The sequence below is a fragment of the Balaenoptera borealis genome, assembly GCF_965194805.1.
Source record: "Balaenoptera borealis genome assembly, chromosome: 7".
NCBI classification, from domain to species: domain Eukaryota; kingdom Metazoa; phylum Chordata; class Mammalia; order Artiodactyla; family Balaenopteridae; genus Balaenoptera; species Balaenoptera borealis.
Window position 1 is genome coordinate 24910085 of NC_138864.1, and position 21714 is coordinate 24931798.

Sequence of the window (21714 nt, forward strand, 5' to 3'; positions counted from 1 at the left end):
GCATATATATCCTTTTGTTCCCATAGAATGTTAGGCACGTTTCTAAACACCCAAACAGTGGAGGCATTTTGTGGGTCAGGAAGGAGCAGTTAGGAGGTAGCTGAAATTTGAAAGTGGCCAAAATGTTACATAATATTTTTTCCCAATTAAAGAACATATTATCTGATTAAAATTCCTCTTCTGTTAGACAAATGTTACTACTGAGCTTCCTTTAATCTTTTGTATGACATTAAAAAAATAATGTAGTTATTTTCTTCCTGATTTTTCACAGAGAACTATATTTGAACTTGGCCTTGTTATTTAATTTTTTTGTAGAAGAAATACAAAAAAGAAACAGCTATCAAGTTTAGGTGATTTAGTCAAGTCTGCCAAGTATGTGTGTGTCCGAAATAGTATAGAACCTTTGGAAAACTTGTCAAGTTGTTTGTTTTTTAATTTTTTTTTTTAACACTGCCTGCAAATTATTCTTGATCCATGACCCTAAGCCTTGAGAAGATGGTTCTTCTCCTCTTCAGTCTGTTTCACTTCTTTTCTTGCTCAATTATGATTGACCATAAGATTATGTTTCTTTCAAGGGAAAAGCTTGACCCCAGCTGCAGATGTTCTAATCTTCTATCTTGCTAGCTTTCAGAGTGAAGGAAAGTGAGGCTTTAGGTCAGAAAGGAGCCTTCCCTTCTGAATTCCTTCCCTGTCCCTCCTAGTATCCTGCCACCACTCTGATTTCATGATGCCTCTGAGGTACTACACACATATCCCAAGAAGCAGTTTTCAGAGACAATTCAGTCTGAATTCATATGTGAGGGTAGTTTGTTAATGGCATATGCATCACTAAGCAGAACCCTGAACACCTCCTGAAGCACCTGTGTTTAGCTTTAAAGGCACCCTCACAGTTTTCTTCAGTAAAGTAGTCAATTTGCATATGTAACTAAAGGGTCCATTCTGGTAGTATTTTAAAAACAAAAAAAGTCTGCTGCAAAGGAGAACTGATGTTTTCACTTTTTGAGACATTTAATTGCTTGTAATTGAAAATGACACTTATCTGGTTAAAAACAAAATTAAGATCCCACAAGGTATTCTATTACAGTAAAAGTTGTCCTTCCTCTCACACATCAAATCTTTGAAGAAAAGTTGATTAGCCAGTAAAACAAGCCATCATTTTCCTTTTTATATCCTTTTTATAGGAATATTCCCCATCACCATTCTGCTGTTTGCAAGAACCTCAGCCTTCAAAAAACTTTTCCACTTTTAGTCACTGCTTCACTGCAAGGTTTATTAGACTTTCTATACCTTTTTAAAAACCTGGAGCTATTCAGTACCATGCTGTGGTTGTACTGGCATGCTTTTCTGACTTGGTCTATTGCACATGCATTATTTTATTTTCCCTGACTTTAGGACTGTGGGATATATATTTCCATGTCCATATTCTTGAGTCATCTTGAAATAAAAACACAGTTCTTGGACTTTCCTGGTGGGCCAGTGGTTAAGACTCCACGCTTCCATTGCAGTGGGCACAGGTTCAATCCCTGGTCGGGGAACTAGGATCCCACATGCTGTACAGCGTGACCAATAAATTAATTAATTAATTAAAAAAAAAAAAAACCACAGTTCTTTTAAAAGAGAACCTAGTGTAGTTGTTTTGTATATGAAAACAAAATACTGCCAAAATAATTATTAAACGTATTGGTACCTATTCTTTATTAGTTTTGATTATTGTTTCACTGAAGAGTATGCAGTGCATTGAAATCGTTACACATTTAAAAAATAACTTTTAATTGAATCAAGCCCAGTCATTCTGAATTATCAAGTTAGAGCAGAATTACTCCTGTGGAATCTATGTTCCCATACTTCTTTTCTGATTTTAAGGAAGATAATTGAGGGGCAGTTAGTCACCGCAGGTCAGCTCTGCCATTAGGTCTAACCATTTGGTTATTGCTTACCTAGGACTTATTAATCGTGCTTTATAGAGACTGATGGCAGCTTTGGTTAAGTATAAGTCACTTGTTCAGTCTATGTGGCTTGGTCTAGGTATTATAAGATTTTATTTTGCAGGGTATTATTATATCATAAAGTGATTTTTAAAATAAGAAAGGAGTCACAGGAATGTGATGAAAAAGAACAGTATTTAAAGGACCAGAGAAATTAGAATGAATAAGGTAATGTGTAGGAGAGATAATAGAAATGACGGGCTGTTATGGAACATCCCCGGATCCACACTGGGTGTCTGGGTGTTGCTTTCTCTCTGCTAGAAAATGTACAAACACATGTACATCCTTAAAAAGTCTTTATAACAAGTCACACCTTTAAAAAATGATTTAATAAATCACTTTTTAGCTCCTTTATATCTATCTTTAAACCCTTCTCATATTCTCAATTTCTCATTTCTTGAAATGAGATTTTAAAAATAACATGTAGCTAAGAGGACTTTTGGGTAGAAAGGTTTTGTGAGTCAGAAAATATTTTCCTGAACTTACTCATATCTTTGCCTATCTCTGGTCTCTGTCTCCAGTGTCTAAATTGTAATTATCTGAAGTAATTTGAATGTCTCAGGATTCTAATTTTCAATTAATGGTAATAATGAAGACTCTCAGTTTAAACTATAGGCTGTTGACCCACTTCAGTATCCTATTGGATATAGGAAATAAAGTGGAAACTGGAGACAATAGGAGGTAACAGAGAAGAACTTGGTTAGGAACAGTAAGAATGGTTTGTTCATCCTGCCCAGGTGAAGGTATAGTTCAGAGACCTTCCCAGCATCTAAGAGTAATCGGCACAGAAGGTACAAGGAATTCTACTTCTTGATGCTTTCCCTGTGTCTTCAATTGCTTTCCTGACTGTATTTTTCAATTTAAACCTTAATCTAGTTGGTAATTGTGGTCTACCTGCTTATGAATTTTTACTTCTGTAGAATATTGATATTTTTTTCTTTAAAAATAACTCCATAAAGAATTAATCACTTGGGAGTTTTTTCTTGAATGTACCAGGGCTGTAGCAATTATGTTTATTCAAAATAAAAATTCCCTAGGGTCACTGCCCTAGGCTTTTAAACTTTAGTAGTGTATCAGAATAATCTAGAGGGTTTTTTACAAACATTGTTGAGTATCACATCCCTATTTCTGATTGAGTAATTCTGGGCTGAAACCAGAGAGTTGCCATTTCTATCAAGTTTCAAGACGATGCTAAAACTGCTGGTCCTGCAAGCATACTTTGAGAACCACTGCCGTACAGTATTGATCACAGAAGTCTGAGACAGCGCTGGATCTAATCTGTGCTGAATAAACATTAAGTTGCTTGTAATTCAATGAAGTTATACCTGTTGGATGGGTTCCAACAATGATCATTTAATGTAGTATTATTTTTAATTTATTTTCATAGATTGGAGCATATGATCAACAAATATGGGAAAAATCTGTTGAACAAAGAGAAATCAAGGTAACAAGTTTATTTCATTTTGTATATTCTATAAATTGATTATTAACCACAGTTTATTTAATATCTCTCTGTCGACCTTTAAAGGTACAAATTAGTATTACTTATGCTATCCAAACTTTTAAATAAAGAGGTAAACTCTATTATGAGGGCATATTCATGTGTCTTTACCTCTGATGATTTTTCTTTTTTTGCTCTTCAGCATCTTTCTGTTCTTTTAAAATTTAATTTCTAATGATTATTTTATGTCAGCTCTTTTTCCCTTTCACTTGTCACCTTATACTTCTAGTTTGCTTTTCCTCCCTTTTGATGCTGTCATTGCTCTGTACAGTTTATTAAACTGGTAAGTGTTTCAGGATTTTTCCCGCCTGAGTGATCCTGTGCAAACGCTGCTCTGCTTAATTGAGATCTGCTTTTTGGTGCTACTAACAGAATGACTTGAACGCAAATAGAGTTGCTGAAAAGTTGGTCATTTTTTGAAAGAATTTAGGAAAGTAAAGCATTAATTGAAATGTTTTTGTAGTTCATAGTTTCTTCATGAACATGTAATCATTTAACGCTGATAAGACATTCTCTTAGGCTACCTTGCTAACATGGAAACTATTTTTTAACTAAATTTGTTCTGTTTCTCAGCAATCACACCTTTTCAGTAATAAGATTTATATTTTTCATTTGCATAGATGATACTAATCAGTGTGTTTCTGCACGAGCTAAACTTAATATTGGCCCAGAGAATGTTACTTTGGTTGCTTGACAGTTTATATTTTGTGCAGAAAGGTTTATATTAGATTGAAAACCAATGTCTATAGTTACTTAAAAATTTCAGTGTTTAGACAACTTAATCATCTAGAATGAAGAGGAAGATTCTTTGCCATTTGTTAATTTTAATCTTTGAACTATTTTCGTGAAGAATTAATACAGTTAACAAAGTTGCAGTGAGCACCTACTATGTCTTAAATATAAGATTAAATCATGGGGACAAAAAGATAAAATAGATTATAATTTTGTAGATGAGATACATAATTACAAATGAGATCAATTCAATTAAGAGAGGGATGTGTAGTTCTCTCTTGGGATGCAAAGTGGGGAAGCAGCCCTGGGGAGGTTAGGAAAGATTTCACAGAGGAAGTGACTCATGAGCTGAGTTTGACAGACATTAGAGAGAATGAGGAAAACATTCCAGACAGAATGAAGAGCATATGAAAATATACATGAAGGAAGGAAGGAGCATGACTGACTTAGAATCCTCAAGGGACTTGATGGCTAATAGGTTGGATGGAGGAGGGCGATTAGAGTGATTAGGAGTAAAACATGAAAGGAAATGGAAGTCAGATCTTGAAGGGGCTTAACTGCTTTACTCAGGAGTCTAGGCATAATCTGGGGAACAATGGGAGAGACACTGAAGGATTTTAAGCAGAAAAAGTTACCTGATTAAATTTCTATTTTAACAGCTTCACTAAGGCAGCACTAAGTATGGTGGGAAATATTAGAAGAGGAGCAGATACAGAATTCTGTTTTAGAAATATCCAGGTGATACTTGGGAGAGAGACTGGGGAGTCCTCAATATGTAAAGTGTGTGAGTGTGTGTGTGTATAAAACATTCTGTCTGGAATGTTTTCTTCATTCTCTCTAATGTCTGTCAAACTCAGTTCATGAGTCACTTCCTCTGTGAAATCTTTCCTAACCTCCCCAGGGCTGCTTCCCCACTTTGCATCCCAATAGAGAACTATACATCCCTCTCTTAATTGAATTTATCTCATTTGTAATTATGTATTTCATCTACCCATATATATATATGGGTGTTTTATGTATTATACACATTATACAGATACAGCTATAGGAGTGAGTGGATTTACACTGAATGATGAGAGAAAAAGGCTGAGAACAGAACACTGGGAAACAACATTTAATGGATAGGTTAAAAAAAAGAGATGTAAGTGAAGGAGGAAAGGCAAGTGAGAGATCCATGAGACAACGGTCTGAGACTATCACGAAGAGCTGGAATAGTTAAACAAATAAAGAGCAGCAGAGAGGTCTAGTAAGATGCCTTGAAATCTTTTATTTTCTTTGACAGTCTTCAACTTGTTGGACAGGGAATGTTAAGTACCTTGAGAGATTGTGTTACCAGTTGGCACATTTGGATGTGTTTTGAAATTTAACCCCCTCCCCAAAATATAAATATAAATATAAATATATATATATATAGCTAAGACTTATAACTTGTTTCTGAAATTTGTCCTTCCTTTAAAGATAGTACTTTGTAATAGTAATTGAAGAATTAAAAACAGTATAAAAACTTACTTTTGTTATTTTGAATTAAAAAGGTTAATTTGTTGACAAGCGTAACATTCTAGTGGAAGCAAATTATTTATAGTGTAAAATAATTTTGTATTTATTCTAAGGAAGGTAGGGAAGTGTGTAACTGTGGTGTATTAATGTTAATATTTGATTTAAAAGAACAAAAACACTGTACCTGTTGCTTAGAGAACACTAACAAACGTATTGAGTTTGTCCTTTTAGGTAATCGATTCTTTTATTATCTGTCAAAGCAGTGAGCAACAACTAAAGAAATCAAAGAAAACCATGAAAATATATTTCTTGGAATTTTTTTTTATGTTAAAGACCCTAGTTGATATTGCTAAAGTGTAAAGTCTTTTGTGAGTTGCAAGTGATTTTTTCTTAAACGTTTTAGAAACTATAACTGAAAACTGCAGTTTTCTGATCACCTTGACCCAAATTTAAAAGTAAATGTGGACTTTCCCCGTGTTTTAGTAGGTACTAGAGTTGTAAAGCTTCAACAAAACAAACTATGTTATTTAAAGTCATTGTAAAGGAAAAAAGGGATGGGGGAAACTAAACAGGATTTCCGGAAAGTGAAACTGATGGTTATGTCCTTTGATAGAGTCTCCGTATTATAATAGCTCCATGCATGTGAAGTCTGGATCGTTGACCAGAAGTACTTTCTAAACTTAAACAGAACTTGTAAGCTTTTTGGCTCAACATTATCTGTGTGCTTAGATATTTTTTTTTTTTTTTTTTTTAAAGCTTAAGCTCTTTTTTTTTTTTTTTTAATTTTTATTTATTTATTTATTTATTTACGGCTGTGTTGGGTCTTCGCTTCTGCGTGAGGGCTCTCTCCAGTCGCGGCAAGTGGGGGCCACTCTTCATCGCGGTGCGCGGGCCTCTCACTATCATGGCCCCTCTTGTTGCGGAGCACAGGCTCCAGACGCGCAGGCTCAGCAATTGTGGCTCACGGGCTTAGTTACTCCGTGGCATGTGGGATCTTCCCAGACCAGGGCTTGAACCCGTGTCCCCTGCATCGGCAGGCAGACTCTCAACCACTGCGCCACCAGGGAAGCCCCAGATATTTTTAAAAATTCAAAACTTCATACTATTTGTGTCATTGCCCTTTAGGAATGTACTACAGGAGTGTAAGTGTATATGCAATAAAGACTATATTATTTGGATTCTTGGAGATTAATTGTATTCATAGTACTTGATAATTTCTACTTTCTAGTTAAACCAGTAGTTTAAAAAATCTTTTTCTGAAACTAAGTTAGTTTTCCTTTTTTGTTTGTTCACTCACTTAAACTTCTTGAAGGTTCATAATTATATTTAGTACTGAAAGCTATGCTGTTTTGTGTGAACGTAGTTTAAACCAATTTAAAAATTGTCCAACTTAAAATATCTACTTAAATAAAATCACATTTTATGAAGGCTGACACCTCGGTACTAATATCTTTTATTTTTGTGAATAAAGTCACTAATGTTAGAAGATTTGTCAGTGAAATTTTTCTTTATCTTTCTTTAAACCTTTTACATATTCTGATAGGCTACCTTGAGGGGGAAGTTTTGTCAAAATTGGCAATTATGCTATGACTTTACAATGTAGCTCAAAATAAATGTTTTAATAAAATATAAAATAGGAAATGAACCACATATTAAAAAGGTCAAGTAGAATGAGCATGTTGAAAAACAACATAATTGCATAAATCAAAACAATTTACTATTCCTTTTATAAGGGCTTTAAGTTCTTAAAACAATCTTGATGAAAATTTTAGGTATACAGCAGTAAATTAAGCTTCAGATTTGTTATAAACATTGGCAGTAAGTTTATTTTCAAAGTGCTAGAAAAATAATATATAAAAGACAGAAGTAAATTAAAATGTTACTGTTTTCAAATTTGTTGGCACTAATAAAGGTAAAATATCATAATAAACTTGATGCCAAATTTGAATAGTGCTTGATTAATGAATTTTTGTTTAAATATATGTATTATTAATATTGCCTTTCCAATTTGTAAAATATTGGGAATGATTTGTAGTCTATCAGCCACTCTGTCATGACATTAAAATGGGAAATGAAGTACAGATAGAGTTGTTTCTTATTATTTGCATTAGTTATGTTCTTTCAAGTCGCCATGAACACTGAATTAGTGAATATTGACTGTTGCTCTTAGGAGAAATACAGAGTTAAGTTCCTGCGAGTCCCTAGTCACAACACTTTCGTCAACTGATCAATACATAACCTTGTTTTATGACACCTTATTTAATATATGTTGTTGATCCATTAACACTGAACTCATGGCCAACAGCTCATGCCTGAACAGAGCTTACCTAACACATTTTCTCAGTGAGGCACGTCACAGCCTTCTTGTACGTAGGAACACTGGACCGCATGTCAACACTATCTAGGGAACCATTTTAAACCACAAAATTACCGACAAAACACAAAAAATGCAAAAGATTTGACGTTAAATAGACTGTGAAAAGGAACTTAAACGAGAGCTGAAACAAGAAGGCAGAGTGTTGCCTTGTTTGACCTCAGCTGGGAAGGTGAACATTGAGTGACTCAAATTTTTTGCCACTCTCACTCTCTGCATGTCTACAAATGACTGCAAAATCACAGCGGGTATTGATTTTAGGGACCAATAAATTTTAGTGAATAGGTGAATTTGCAAATATGGAATCTATGAATATGAGGATTGACTGTATATAAGATTATCATGGCTATGTCTTCAACCCTCACCCTTCTTTCTCTTTTGTTTTTGTATCTATGGGTAGTTTGCAACTTCACATGGACAGACTATTTGAAGGAGTTCAGAGGTTAATTGCATCTTGATTTTAGGGTACATTTTTGGTTTAAACATCTTAGTTAATTCTGAGCTCAAATGCTGTCTTATTCTTTGTTTTAGATAAAAGCAGTACTTGATCAAATTTTTAATTTAAGGGGTCATTGTTACTTGGATTAGGGCTAAACAAAGGATTTACTGCCCAGTTACTTGGTTGATTGAATGAACAATAAGCAAATCATTGCAACACTGTGTCATCGCTCAGCACTTGGATTCCAAGGAGTTTAGCCTAAGCTCCTCCAATTCTTAACATCCTAGTCTTAAGTTATAAAGTGTAATTTGTTTTTTGATAGTTTTTTCATTGATTTTGATCTCTACCCCTACTCTAACTCTGTACACTGATGGCAGAAACTTAATCTTAAAGGTGTTCAATAATTCCAAGTTGAAACTAATTCAATTCATGATTTCTGCCTTCTCCCTCCTCCTCCTACTGGGCATGGCATCTAAGTTATGAGGTGATAAGGTTGCATTGTGGTCTGGTTAGTGGTTGGCATGTGAAGATAGTGGCAACCATGAGATGTGCATCATCCTCTCTGGGTCTCACCCCTACATGCTGACATCTGCTAAGAAGTCTGCATCCCTGTCTGTTCTCAGCTCTGTGATCCGTTGCTTTCTGCAGGAATGCCCCCAGCATCACACCTTAAGGGCCCTTCAGGGCCACTGCTCTCCTAGCCAGCTTCAACACTTTCCTGTGCAACACTGGGGTCACCACAGTCTCCTGGACCATCTCAGGCTGTAATCCAAATTGATTGGTAGCAATAGTCTTTGTTTTAGAATGATGCTTTTAGTAATAAGTAGGCCTGACGTGTTGCATATGTGCCTAAATTTACCCTTTGGGAAGGTAATAAAATTTATTACAATACTACAGTTGTGTTCCATTTGTAACAAATATATAACGTGTTAGTTTTTGTCCATTATATTACTTAAAGTTTTCCTTCTTAATTGAAATTTTTAAGCGTTGATTCTGGGTTTTAAAAATATATGTATGTATAATGAATTTCATTACTACTTTTTTATTGAGTTATAATTGACATATTAGTTTCAGGTGTAAACCATAATAATTTGATATTTTATGTATTGAGAAATGATCCCCACAGTAAGTCTAGTTTAAATAATTGTCCCCATACATAGTTACAGTTTTTTTTTTCCTTGTGATGAGGACTTTAAAGATCTACTCTCTTATCGGTACTACTTTTAATATATTACAGGGGTTAAGGAATAAACCAAAGAAAACAGCACATGTGAAACCAGATCTCATAGATGTCGATCTTGTAAGAGGTGAGTCTTGAATAAACAAATGTTTAATGAAGTTAGAAATTGACCTTGAAGAAACAGAATTCAAAATGGGTTAGATATATATGTTTGTAGAAATAGAAGCAATGTGAGTCTAAATGAAGTCAGAAATAGTATAAAAAAAAGAGAGGATGGAAGCATTTAAATATCACTGACTAGTCTTTTCTCCCACTAAGAATCATTCCAAGAACTAACAAGTGTAAAGGAAAAGCAGCTCGTATTTGCCTAGCAAACTATAAGGCTTGTTATAAAAATTAAAGTGGTATTTCTAATTCCTAACTGGAACTGACATTTGAACATTGTCTTGTATTTATAAAATATGTGGGAGAAATTTTGCTGTTACTCAGTTAAAAATAGTTTTTTTTTCAAAGTACCTGAGTTAATATGATAACATGAATAATGTTTTTAAAAGCGTCTCCTACCCAAAATTGGACGTTTCCCACTCATAGTACAAAATAAAATTTCATGTTTTATTGTTCTTCAAATGTTGAAATTTTTTCTTTAAGGAAATTAAAGAGTCATAAATGTTCTCTGTCATTTTGTTACTTTTCTCAGGGTCTGCATTTGCTAAGGCAAAACCTGAAAGTCCATGGACTTCTCTGACTAGAAAGGGAATTGTTCGAGTTGTATTTTTTCCCTTTTTCTTCCGGTGGTGGTTACAAGTAACATCAAAAGTCATCTTTTTCTGGCTTCTAGTCCTTTATCTTCTTCAAGGTATAATTGATAGAAATGCATTTTGCTTTTAACTTTCAGCATATTTTGTTCTTAGGATTACTAAGGCTTTTTTATTTCTAACATATGCAAACTACTACTGAGTATGAAAATAAACATTTATTGTGATATTTCATTTAATAAGACACAACTAGTTTGGTATTAAAAATGGAGAAAACAAAGCAGTTATTTTCTAAAATAATTTTATGAAAATTTGAATCTGTGGATGGCTAAAGAAAAATACAAATTGAGAGGATTTTTAAAAATTACAGTCTCTTCCAAATGCAGCCCGACATATACATACACACCAGTCTTTTTTTTTTTTTTTTTTTAAACATCTTTATTGGAGTATAATTGCTTTACAATGGTGTGTTAGTTTCTGCTTTATAACAAAGTGAATCAGCTATACATATACATATATCCCCATATCTCTTCCCTCTTGCGTCTCCTTCCCTCCCCCGCTCCCTATCCCACCCCTCTAGGTGGTCACAGAGCACCGAGCTGATCTCCCTGTGCTATGTGGCTGCTTCCCACTAGCTATCTATTTTACATTTGGTAGTGTATATATGTCCATGCCACTCGCTCACTTCGTCCCAGCTTCCCCTTCCCCCTCCCCGTGTCCTCAAGTCCATTCTCTAGTAGGTCTGTCTTTATTCCCGTCCTGCCCCTAGGTTCTTCATGACCTTTTATTTTTTTTTTTAGATTCCATATATATGTGTTAGCATACGGTATTTGTTTTTCTCTTTCGGACTTACTTCACTCTGTATGACAGACTCTAGGTCCATCCACCTCACTACAAATAACTCAATTTTATGGCTGAGTAATATTCCATTGTATATATATGCCATATCTTCTTTATCCATTCATCTGTCGATGGATACTTAGGTTGCTTTCATGTCCTGGCAATTGTAAATAAAGCTGCAGTGAACATTGTGGTACATGACTCTTTTTGAATTATGGTTTTCTCAGGGTATATGCCCAGTAGTGGGATTGCTGGGTCATATGGTAGTTCTATTTTTAGTTTTTTAAGGAACCTCCATACTGTTCTCTTTAGTGGCTGTATCAATTTACATTCCCACCAACAGTGCAAGAGGGTTCCCTTTTCTGCACACCCTCTCCAGCATTTATTGTTTGTAGATTTTTTGATGATGGCCATTCTGACTGCACACCAGTCTTTTTTTTATGCAGCCTTGAAGTTCATTTTTCCTTTCTCAGCCGTGTTTTTGTTTTTCCTCTTAACCTTTGTGTTCTGAGACTGTCCTCATTCTGTGTTGGAATTCTACGTGCCATTTACTGTTCTAAGTGCGTTTCACAGACACTCATTTAATACTTAACAACAACGCGGTGAAGAATGGGTACTATTATTATGCCTAGCTTATAGACGCAGGACCTGAAGGACCCAAGAGCCCAAAGCCACACAGTCACCAAGGGTAGCAGAGTCCAGGTCGAGCCCAGGCAGTCTGACCTCGAGCCACATGCGTCACACCTCTGGGACGCTGCCTCCCATCACAGCAGCCCGCAGCGCAAAATGCCCAGCGCTCCTGAGAGCTTGCAGCCTAAAAGAAGAGGCCGCTCACATTCCATCACTCTAACAAAGCAACGATTTTAGTTTGGTGGTACCCTTTCAGTCTCTTTAATGTCTTTTATTTTTTTAAAAAACAGTCATAATCCTGAATGATTATTTAAATATGTTTTATCAACAAACACTAAGTAAAAGATAATATCTTTTAAGTAAATGAAAATACAATAAAAATGAAAGACTTCTATTTAGGTAAAGTTGTTTTTTTTAAACCAGGGTATATCATATACATAAGAGGGAGTGAACTTGTAGTTATCTTCTAAGGCTCTCTAGTTTACCTAGAGGAGAACACTTTCTTCTAAAGTGGTCAGAAATTGCAATTGCTTATTAGAGTGATAATTAATCAGTACCATTCATTGTAACCACTGTGCATTGTGCTTTTTTGATATTGTTGCTTTCTAGTATTTGAAGGCAAACAAGTGTGCAGTGTAACTAGTTCACATATTGTGGCTGAAATTCACTTACTGGCTTGCCTAAATTAAATAGGGTTACGGTTAGGGAACACAGCTTAGATCAGCCATGAAAAAGAGGTATTTTCAGTTCCAAACCGAAGTTTAACATTATTAGTGTTTATAAGGATTGAACACTGAACACTCTCCTAGTAAATCTGAGTTTAAAAAGTGACTTAGGGACTTCCCTGGTGGTCCAATGGTTACGACTCTGCACTCCCAATGCAGGGGGCCTGGGTTCGAACCCTGGTCAGGGAACTAGATTCCGCATGCCGCAACTAAGAGCCTGCATGCCACAACAACAACGACAAAAAAAGAGCCTGCGTGCTGCAACTAAAAATCCCGCATGCCGCAACTAAAGATCCTGCATGCCGCAACAAAGATCCCGTGTGCCACAACTAAGACCAGGTGCGGCCTAAATAAATAAATATTAAAAATAAAAAGTGACTTAATCTGTTCCAAGTTACGTAGCCAGTGACAAAGCCGTGATATGACCCTGATGACCCTCAGCAGTCTGCTAGTGCTTTTAGAAACCCCTGTGCTTCCATCTCCTTGCATGTTGAGTAGGGTATAGTGCTCTGAGTTATGTCCTCATTCTCTGTCCCACCTTCATCTCCTGAAGAGTAGAAAGAATCATTTGCAGTCAGACTGGGTTTTATATAACTACTTAAGTTTTTCACTTCAGTCACATGCCTTTTAAGTATCTCAACTATGTATTCTCAGCTCCATCCCTACTTCTTGCTTCTATCATGCCCTTATGTCTTTTACCTTCTGTCCATTTACCTTTTAAATTACAAATCCAAACCAGCCTCTTAGGTTCTAAATTTTCCTAATTATCATTGCCTTCAAGATAAAAAGCCAAGTTTTCAGTCAGTCTCTTATTGAATTTCTCCCCAATTTTAACCAGACTAAATTAGCTCTTCACTCTTTCTTAAACATTCTGTGCCTTTTTTTGTAACCTTTATGCTTTTGGGGTAACTCTCTTTGCCTGGGTAGCCCTTTTTTCCTTCTACGTACTTGGTCAACTACTTATTCTCTCAGAGTTACATTAACTCTGAGAGTTAGTCATCAGAATTCCTTCGTAAACCTCCAGTTTAATTACATATCTTTCCTATCTATCATACTCTATTAGTCTACTCAGGCTACTATAACAAAATACTACAGACTGGGGGACTTAAACAACAGAAATTTATTTTCTCACAGTTCTGGAGACTGGAGGTCCAAGATCAGGGTGCTGTCAGGATTGGTGTCTGTTGGAGGTTTCTTTTACTGACTTGTAGACGGCCACTTTCTTGCCGTATCCTCACATGGCCTTTCTTCTGTGCATGAGCTGGGAGAGATTTCTGGTATCTCTTTTCTCTTATAGGGACACTGGTCCTTTTGGATTAAGGCCCTACCCTTATGATTTCATTCAACCTTTATTACATCATATAGGCCCTATCTGTTAAGATAGTCACATTGGGGGTCAGGACTTAAACATTTGGAATGGAGGTGGGGGGCACAATTCAGTCCATTACAGGTGTTTTAATTATTTCTTTCTATGTCCCCCGTTTCCTCTAAACTGAGGAGGGTGTCTGTGATCTTACCAAGAATGCCTTTAGATTTATGTGTCTAGTTTTCATTGCAGTCTTAAGGTGTGTACTTTAGAGATCATGTTGGCTGTTACCCTGTTCCAAGAATTTATTTCTGAATGGCATGGTTAGCCAGGGGCAAACAGTAAAATAGTCTGAAAGAGCTTGTCTGGAGTAACTTTTAGACTCATTTAAATTTAGACAAATTATCTGGCAAGGAACAATGTTAGAGCAATTTTTAAAGTTTTTAGGAAGTGACTGTCAGATCTATAATTAAATGTATTTTCTTTCCCTTTTTGTAGTTGCCGCAATAGTATTATTCTGTTCCGCTTCTAGCCCACATAGCGTACCTCTGACTGAAGTGATTGGGCCGACATGGCTGATGCTGCTCCTGGGAACTGTGCACTGCCAGATTGTTTCAACGAGAACACCCAAACCTCCGCTAAGTACAGGAGGTAAAAGAAGAAGGTACTGTCTGTCTAAAAGTGATGTTTTTTGTAGATTTTTGTAATTTGAATCCAGGCTTGTTCTTGACTTGAATAAAATGTTATCTTGTAAAGTTGCTTTTTCAAATAAAGCAGTGAGCTTCAGAATCAGCGACTGAATGATTTAGCTTCTGTTATTTGCTTCAGAGCCATTTTGAGACCCCATACCTGTTTTTGTTTTTGTTTTCTTTCTTGAAGCTCATTGCTGAGGCACTTAATATCAATGTAGGGAATACACGTTAACTGGCATTGCTAATAATTCCCACTGTTTACAAAATCTTGTACTTTGGCAAAAACAAAAGTCAGGGAAATTTTTCAGCTAAATTCCATTTATTAAATGTCATTTGAAGCTGTTTAATATTGCCCTTTGACTAAGTAAGCATAGCAAGTCTTACTGGCCACTTAGCACAATGGAGTTATGTTTTAACGGTCTTTGGGAGCAATTCCTCTTTTGAATATTGTTGCTAAGAGATTGCGACATTTGCAGTTTTGGGATATTGAGATTTAAGCCCTCTTTATTTTGAAAATAATAATACCTCATTAGATAAATAGCACTGCTGATCACACAGATTACAATTCTCTCCAATTTAAATTTTCTTCTTTCTTCATCTGCCAATAGGTGGCATTCAAATAGGGAAGGACTGCTTTTGTAAATATCTGTCCAATGCTGTCCTTACAGCCTAATGTCCACTGACCTGTCAGTATGAGCAAGGAACAGTACCTTAACATTTATAGAAATTGGTCTTGAATATATACTTAATATTTGGCATCACTTTTATCCAGCAATCTGAATTTTACTATGTATTAAAGTTCCTGTGTTTATGTTTACCAAACTTTTAAATGTACTACCGAGAAAGTGGTTGTTAAAATTTTAAAGTTACCTTCCACTCTTAATCTTTTCTAATGAAGGAAATTAAGAAAAGCAGCCCATTTGGAAGTACATAGGGAAGGAGATGGTTCTAGTACCACAGATAACACACAGGAGGGAGCAGTTCAGAGCCACGGTACAAGCACCGCTTACAGCGTTGGCGCTGTCTTCAGAGATCTCTGGCATGCTGCTTTCTTTTTATCAGGGTTTGTATTTATTCAAGACTTCATATGGCAGAAATGCACTATCCCTTTTCTGGCACTCGAGTCTCAGGTAATGAGTACTAATGACTAAATATGACAGCCCTATTATGGATTTTATTTTGATAAGTTATAATGCTCTAGGTAATGAAAAAATAGAGACCATAAAGTTTACTTTGATATATATGTAAATACATCTATATGAGAATGAATATATACCATCAGAGTATATTCAGTTAGGATTTTTTGATTTTAGTTTCTTTTGTGATTTCTCAAGCACTATTTTATTTCTGTTAAATTGGGTATTTAATTTTTATCGGCACTTAGGTAAAATTGGCTTTCTTAATATGGCATGTGAGTTGTATGACTTTTTTTAGCCTCAATTATCTAAAATAAAACATATAGGTATTGTTATTTGAAAGAATAAAATATATACTATAATATGAAATTCTGTTTTTGTACTTTGGGTTTTTTGTTTAGTTTGTACCATAATAAAAATTTACCAAAACTGATGAAAGTTGCTAAGTTAATAAATCAAGAAAAGGGATACTGCAAGTAACTTATTTACGGTCACTTTTGTTAACTTCTCTACTAATATCATTGTTTTATCAGTTTGTGATTGTGCTCTTATGATCAAGTTTATCATGCATTATACAATTAAGCAGTTTTATCATGGCATATTCTTACTGATTGTAATTTTGGGGGAAATTTTCCCAAATTTTAATATTGATAGTTTGCAGTAATGTCGCATTAAGTTGATTCTCTGACTTTTTCAGCCACTTAGTCTTCTTCCAGAGAAGATACAGGTTTGGTTTTGTTTTTTGCTTTTTGTGGGGTTTTTTTGGCCGCACTGCGCTGGCATGTGGGATCTTCGTTCCCCAACCAGAGATCGTACCTGCACCCCCTGCATTGGAAGCACAGAGTCTTAACTACTGGACGGCCAGGGAAATCCCTGTTTTGTTTTGTTTTTAACTTGGGTTGGATTCTGTCTCTCTCTCTCTCTCTCTCTGTTAGTCTTTTTAAAAAATGTATATAAATAGCTCTACTTTCTGACAGTAAAGATATGATAGTTTTATCACTGCAGAGTCAATTTCTTAAACATTTCTCAAGACTTTCTGTTAAGCAATTATAAATAGCATAGTGGATATGTTTTGCTTTGGGGGGATCATTTAGTTGTTTTCGTTGTCTGAAACTGGTGTTGTATTATTATGTAGTATTCAGAATCCTCCTAAATTAATAGGTTGGTGCCTTTAGAATTCTACCATGTTTCTCTAGTCAAATGAGTTTCAGACTTTAATTTTCCTCTTTCGGGGCTGTAGCATGACCTTGACTACTAGTAGTTGATATTATAATGGCTAAATCCCTTTGGTTTTATTCCCTTTAATCATGACAACTATAATCTAAATGTTTTTAAAGATGCAGTATTTTCAGCTGTCTCATTTGGGACCTAGTTTGCCAGCATATGAATGAGACTGTTTTAAATATTGGGTACAAAAAGTTCTTAAGAAAAATGTTAGTTTTAGAAGTTCTAAACTGAGTTCTGGAATCTTGATGATGTCTTGGTGTTTCAGGCTTTGATAAATCAGAAAGGGCTTAAACTGAAATATCAACTGAGACTTAAAATTGTTTCTGGTGATAACAAGTTGAAAAGCTGGATACTTCCATTAAGGTATCTGAATTAGCATAACTGATGAGAAAATAAATGCATAACCACACAAATATCTAAGCTTTGTATTTGGTGACTTGATGGTCTTTTAGATGTTAGAATGAAAACTACTATTTTTAACATCCTGTATTTATATGTTAGAAAGGCCCTACTTATTATCATCTCTAAGTACATTTCATTCTCAAGATAAAACTATTCTTTTTAAAATAAGGCATAGTATTTCTTATTTGAAAAAAATTGGGAATTATTGTAAAAGAATTCTACAAACCTAAGAAAACTAAGGCAAACAAAGTATCGATTAGAAAAGATGTAGAAATCAACCGTATTTCCTAAGGATTTAACACTTTAATATCAGTTAATTGTCTTAAATTAGCATAATTATAGTTGCTACTAGAAAGATTAAATAGGAAGAATTACATCTAGATTGTGGGGCTTCCCTGCTGGTTAAGAATCCGCCTGCCAATGCAGGGGACACAGGTTCACGCCCTGGTCTGGGAAGATCCCACATGCCACGGAGCAACTAAGCCCATGCACCGCAACCACTGAGCCTGCACTCTAGAACCCTCGAGACACAACTACTGAAGCCCATGCACCGCAACCACTGAGCCTGCACTCTAGAGCCCTCGAGACACAACTACTGAAGCCCACGCGCCTAGAGCCCGTGCTCTGCAACAAGAGAAGCCACCGCAGTGAGAAGCCCGTGCACCTCAATGAAGAGTAGCCCTCGCTCGTGCAACTAGAGAAAGCCCACGCACAGCAACGAAGACCCAACACAGCCAAAAATAAATAAATAAATTTTTAAAAGAGTAGATTTTACAGCTCTTCAGCATAATACCTATTTCAAAATTCAGATGGATCCTAAGTACTCTTTCATGTCTTTTAAGATTCATTTGATGATCACAATATCATTAAAACAAAGTCAGTAGAAATTATGCTCTTTTTTGAGTAGAAAAAGTAACATATAAATTGACTTAGTGAATTAGAGACAGATATCAGAATAAAACCAGGTTACTTGTTAATTCCTATGCGTGACTGACCTACCTTGAAGATTCTGTTCTGTTTAGCTTCCATATTTGCTGTTTTTAACACTAGAAAATTAGATTCAATAAATTGATTTTCTTCACAGAATGGAGTATACTGCATAATATAAGTTAAAATGGTATGCAGTTCCATCAGAAATTTTTGATATAGGGATTAAAATTTGGTTTTTACTGACTGTAGTTTAAAAAGTTCAGTCATTTAAGCTATAGACTGGGTGAAGGTCTATTGGATGTCTTCCACAGACAAGGATGAAGACCGTGTAAATGCCAGTATATCCCAGATTTTTAAGAATATCTTATGACCACAACTAGATAACTTATTAAATTTGCTAGAGTCACTGTATTTTAGAGTTGGACTGGTCCTAGAAAAATTACAGGTACTATAAATAAACCCAATTTGGTACACACCTCTCAAACTTATGTGTGGTAGAGGATACCTAGAGAAACATAGGGTCCCAAAAGTCTTTGAAGGGCTATGTTAGCATGTAATCAAGGTGTATGCATAGCTCCAGATAGCAGTGATGGTTATATGTAGGCCCCTGTGTCATTTTCTTATATCTGAGATTTTATGCATTCTGTTTCTCTAACCTCCTCTCCTCCTTGATTCCTAACCTTGTGCAAATGAGAGCAAGGCCAGAAATTTCATACTATGTTCTAGAACAAGAGTTATCTGCTACTGTTAACTTCCCCCTAGCAACTCTAATGTCCTTTAATACTGAAAGGATGATCTTCAGTTGGCTCAATTTGTATACCTCTGAATATTTTTGAGAGCACCAACAAATACTTCCAACGTTTTTTCCATGGCAGGACAGAGTATCATGAGTGTTCTTGATTACCTGGCTAGGTTTTTTAATATAGAAACACAGTGGTTTTCATGTTTGACACAATACATTTGATATTTTATAAGCTAGTAAGTTTTTAAAAGTTGTGTTAACTTTATGGCTAAAGTTTTTATGTGAAAAAATTCAGTTTTATGATTTACTTATGGTGTAGATTGTACATTTATTTGTATTTTTTTAGAAAAGAATCAAATTGTCTCTCACTATATCTCACAAAGGAACTAGGGTAATTATACTACTTGTAAAGTCATGTCCTCCTAAGAGTATTTTTGACATAGAGCTAATCTTCTTGAATGTCAAGCATAATACTTTACAGAAAATTTTACACAGGTCATGCCATCCAAAGATTCAAGTGTTACTTAGTTATTAGCTGGTTATAAAACTCTAAGCCATGACCATGGCAGTGAAATTGCACATTGTATCTTTGCAAATGCTCTTTGTTCTGAATCCAATGCAGCAGTATATAAATGCTGAACCACTATGTTGTACACCTGAAACTAATATAATATTGTATATCAACTCTAACTCAATTTAAAAAAATCCAAATGCAGGAAATACTGCTTCTATCATGGAATACATAAAATCAGTGTAGGCTTGTGTGTCTCCATTTTCAACATACTACTAACCTCACTGCCCAGATGCCTGTGACTCACAGTGTTTGGGTTGGTCTAAGAAACTATTGTTAACTCTGGTTTTATTAAGTGAGTGTGTTATATGCATAAAGTGTAGCTGTCAGAAGGTAAGATCTTTCTGTGAATAATACTAAAAAGCACCATTTCTTTCTATATTGTAGGACAATAATTCCTAACCAGCTTCTTTCTATCCTGCTTTTGTTTTTGATAGGGAATGATGATTTAGAATCATGTGTTTATTTTAAAATCAAAGTGCTGTTAATATTGAATCACTATGCTGTAAAAAAAAAAAAAAAAATACAATTACAAAAAAAAAATGCAATTACAAAAAAAAACCCCACTAAACTCTCCCCTGAGAAGGAGGAAATTCTATTAACTGATCCCCTGCCCCCAAAAAAAAGAAAGGAAAAAAATCAAAATACTTAGCTCGCTTCAGTTTTTTTTTTTTTACATATTTTTAAGTTCACTTAAATAGAAGTAACTTCCCTTTAAAAAATATACTCTAAGTAGAATTTCACAATATATATATATTTAAAAAATAAATCTCTCACTCCCACTGTCTTTCCCTAATAATTTTACCCCCTTTTGTAAGGGAATGGGAAGAATTACTTAAACATATGAGTCTTGGTAACCTATGTTCCTTTTGAGAAATTAATATAATTCTGTGAAGTTCTTACTTTCAGCAATTAATGACAATATGAATGATATAGCAATCAGTGGTAAAACTAAACCTTGCCTGGAGCAGTCACAATTTTTGACCCTCTAACCTGCTTTATTGGAACTTAACTCTCCTACATTTTCTCCTGTCAGCATGTCCCTGATGCTCAGATCTAAAGTAATCAGTTTGTACTTTTAAAAATATATAATTTTATTTTGAAACAATTTCAAACTTACAGAAATGTTGAGAGAACAGTGCAAAGAACTCCCATGTATCTTTCCCCCAGAGACTCAGTTCAGTTCTGTTAATTGTCCCTATTAATATCCTTTACAGCACACCAGGGGTCATGTCTTGTCTCCATTGTGGGACAGACTTCAGTCTTTCCTCAAGTTTCATGTTTTTCACAGTTTTGAAGATACAGGGCAGTCACTTTGTAGAATGTCTATTAATTTGGGTTTGTGCAGGTGGTTTTCTGGATCTAGCTCCAAGTGACTTGTGAGAGCTGAATATGTGTATCTTTTCCCAATGCTGTCTTCAGCGTTGTCAGTTGGTACTTGAAATTGGCCGTGGTAGGATTATTTACACCATGGAAATAAGGGAACACCATAAACAAGAGCTTTTTACCCCTGGATAGCTGGTTGTTCAACATTTAGCAGCATACCACTGAGTTAGTAGTGTGATATTTCTTCATAATTAAACTCAGTTATGCATTTTTGGCAGCAATATCATTGCATCCTGTCAGGTGGCAAACTATGTAGATTTGTTCCCTTGGTAATGATATTTATATGAATCACTCGATTAAGATAGTGTCTGCTATATTTCTCCATTGTAAATTTATTTATTTTTTCCTTTATAATCAACAAATGTCCTATGTGGAGATACATTAACTATAAAAATAACCTATTTCTCATCCCACCTTCACCTTCTGGTTTTAGCATCCATTGATGATTCTTGCTTGAATTATTATTATGGTGGTTGCCAAATGGTAATTTTTCTAACTCTGTCATTCCTTCTACATTTATTACTTGGCATTCTACTTTACGGAAGAGCTTTCCCTTAATTATTTACTTATGGATTTCTATTTATTTTAATTTGTTGCTGTCATTATTTATTTTGATATTAGATTGGCTTCAATTTGGCCAGGGGAGCCCCTTTGAGCAGTTTCT

The 21714-nt window shown here is 35.2% G+C and overlaps 1 protein-coding gene across 9 annotated transcripts in view; it reads left to right on the forward strand.

Moving 5' to 3' along the window:
- The window catches only part of PHTF2 (putative homeodomain transcription factor 2), a 125527-nt gene that overhangs the window by 68742 nt on the left and 35071 nt on the right, over positions 1 to 21714 (forward strand). For 6 of the 9 annotated variants that reach the window (XM_082399341.1, XM_082399342.1, XM_082399346.1 and 3 more), the window contains 5 exons: positions 3373 to 3429; positions 9766 to 9835; positions 10406 to 10564; positions 14463 to 14628; positions 15555 to 15719. In XM_082399341.1, coding sequence (XP_082255467.1) covers positions 3373 to 3429; positions 9766 to 9835; positions 10406 to 10564; positions 14463 to 14628; positions 15555 to 15719 — 617 coding nt within the window. The remainder of the gene's footprint in view (positions 1 to 3372; positions 3430 to 9765; positions 9836 to 10405; positions 10565 to 14462; positions 14629 to 15554; positions 15720 to 21714) is intronic. The other 3 variants (XM_082399344.1, XM_082399348.1, XM_082399343.1) reach the window with 2 other exon arrangements.